At 65.1% G+C, this 2080-nt stretch overlaps 1 protein-coding gene across 1 annotated transcript; it reads left to right on the top strand.

Annotated features, from left to right (window-relative positions):
* Positions 1–203: 203 nt before the first annotated feature.
* Positions 204–1773, top strand: LOC137150704 (ribonuclease-like). The gene is made up of 2 exons (XM_067544674.1): positions 204–417; positions 1559–1773. The coding sequence occupies exons 1-2, from the start codon at positions 204–206 to the stop codon at positions 1771–1773; spliced, it is 429 nt and encodes a 142-aa protein (XP_067400775.1).
* The last annotated feature ends 307 nt before the right edge of the window (positions 1774–2080 follow it).

Here is a 2080-nt window from a genome sequence, read left to right as displayed (position 1 = left end):
GTTGCAGCCAGGGATCAGTGATGGCAGCTGGGCTCGGTGCAGCCCCTCACACAATGGGGCAGGAATAATGGGAGGGGCTTTGGGGGGATAACGGGGTAGGAGAGGGAAGGTGCCGTGGAGGGAGCTGGTCCCTGCCTCGCACTGTCTCCATCCATCTCCCTCCTCTGTCCCCGCGGCAGGACGATCCAGCGACACACCCAGCCATGGGTGCGAGGGGACCCCGCCCTGCCGTCCTGCTGCTGCTGGCCGCCTGCCTGGCCCTGGCCAGAGGTGGGCCATGGAGCCTCCTGAATGACCTGTTCCGGAAAAATCACGTGGACATGCCCAAGACCCTGGCCACCAACGACAACGCCTACTGCAACAAGATGATGTGGCAGCGCAGGATTTACTTCAAGTTCAGCAACACCTTCATCCACGGCCCCGTCCCAGGGCCCAGCATCACCTTCAGGAACAGAGCCTTCACCAGCCCAGCCACCATCCCCACCCGTGTCACCATCCCCACCCCCATCACCATCCCCACCCCCGTCCCCAGCTGCAAGCCCGTCACCACCGTCCTCACCACCACCACCACCACCGGCCCCACCACCGTCCTCACCACCACCACCACCACCACCGTCACCACCAGTGCCACCACCACCACCACCACCATCACCACCACCACCATCCTCACCAACACCACCCCTGCCCCCACCACCTCCATCCCTGCCCCCACCACCGTTCCTGACACCACCCCCGCCCCCATCACCACCGCCGTTCCTGACACCACCCCCGCCCCCACCACCCCTGCCCCCACCACCTCCATCCCCGACACCACCACCGCCATTCCTGACACCACCACCGCCCCCACCACCACCATTCCTGACACCACCACCGCCCCCACCACCCCAGCCCCCACCACCTCCATCCCTGACACCACCACCGCCGTTCCTGACACCACCACCGCCCCCACCACCGCCGTTCCAGCCCCCACCACCACCATTCCTGACACCACCACTGCCGTTCCTGACACCACCCCAGCCCCCACCACCGCCGTTCCTGACACCACCACCACCACCCCCACCAGCACCATTCCTGACACCACCACCGCCGTTCCTGACACCACCACCCCCGCCCCCACCACCCCTGCCCCCACCACCTCCATCCCTGACACCACCACCGCCGTTCCTGACACCAACCCCGCCCCCATCACCACCGCCGTTCCTGACACCACCACCGCCGTTCCTGACACCACCCCCACCACCACCACCACCGTTCCTGACACCACCACCGCCGTTCCTGACACCACCCCCACCACCACCACCACCGCCGTTCCTGACACCACCACCACCACCACTCCTCCCACCACCACCTCCGCCCCCACCACCACCGCCCCCACCACCTCCATCCCTGACACCACCACCGCCGTTCCTGACACCACCACCACCATTCCTGACACCACCACCTCCGTCCCCACCACTTCCGTCCACCACCACCACCACCACTTCCGTCCCCACCACCACCTCCGTCACCACCACTTCCGTCCCCCCCACCACCTCCGTCACCACCACCACCCCCGTCCCCAAAGACTTTGACATCAACAGCATCTGCAGCACGGGCGGGACGGCCGCCGGGGCCAACAAGCAACAGAGCAAGGAGCACTTCAAAATCACCGTCTGCACGTTTAACCCCTGGAGCCTCTCCTACACCGGTGTCAGCTCCACCGCGAAAATTGTCATCTCCTGCTTGAACGGGCTGGCCGTGCTCTTCGTCAAGACCATTTCAGCCTCAGCCTGAGCACGGAGGGCAGGCAGGGGAACTTGCCTCTTCCTCTAATCCCGCTCTGTCCCTCCCACACCCGCCACCGCCCCCGGCTCCTCACCCGCCTCTTAACACCGATCATATCGGTCAGGTGTTTCCTCCCCTAGCGCCCTTCCTACAGCATAGCCGCCCCTTCTCCGCCCTTCGCCCTCTGCCCCCATAGCACCGTCTGCCCACGGCCAGCTCAAACTGTCTCCCTTCGTTAAGAAATATCCCCCCGGTCTCACCTGTCATGCTACGTGTCACTTGTCACTGTTCTCCTCCCCGTATTTGAACCTTTGTC

This window comes from Emydura macquarii, unplaced genomic scaffold (assembly GCF_026122565.2).
Source record: "Emydura macquarii macquarii isolate MOO-44397 ecotype Brisbane River unplaced genomic scaffold, CSIRO-AGI_Emac_v2 contig_196, whole genome shotgun sequence".
NCBI classification, from domain to species: Eukaryota; Metazoa; Chordata; order Testudines; family Chelidae; genus Emydura; species Emydura macquarii.
This window is presented reverse-complemented; position numbering and strand designations above follow the sequence as displayed.

Excerpts from the sequence above, each read along its gene's own strand:
- LOC137150704 (XM_067544674.1), top strand. The coding sequence starts at position 204 with ATGGGTGCGAGGGGACCCCGCCCTGCCGTCCTGCTGCTGCTGGCCGCC. Across the intron at positions 418-1,558 it reads CAGCAACACCTTCATCCACG|CCAAAGACTTTGACATCAAC; the intron begins GCCCCGTCCCAG and ends CCACCCCCGTCC.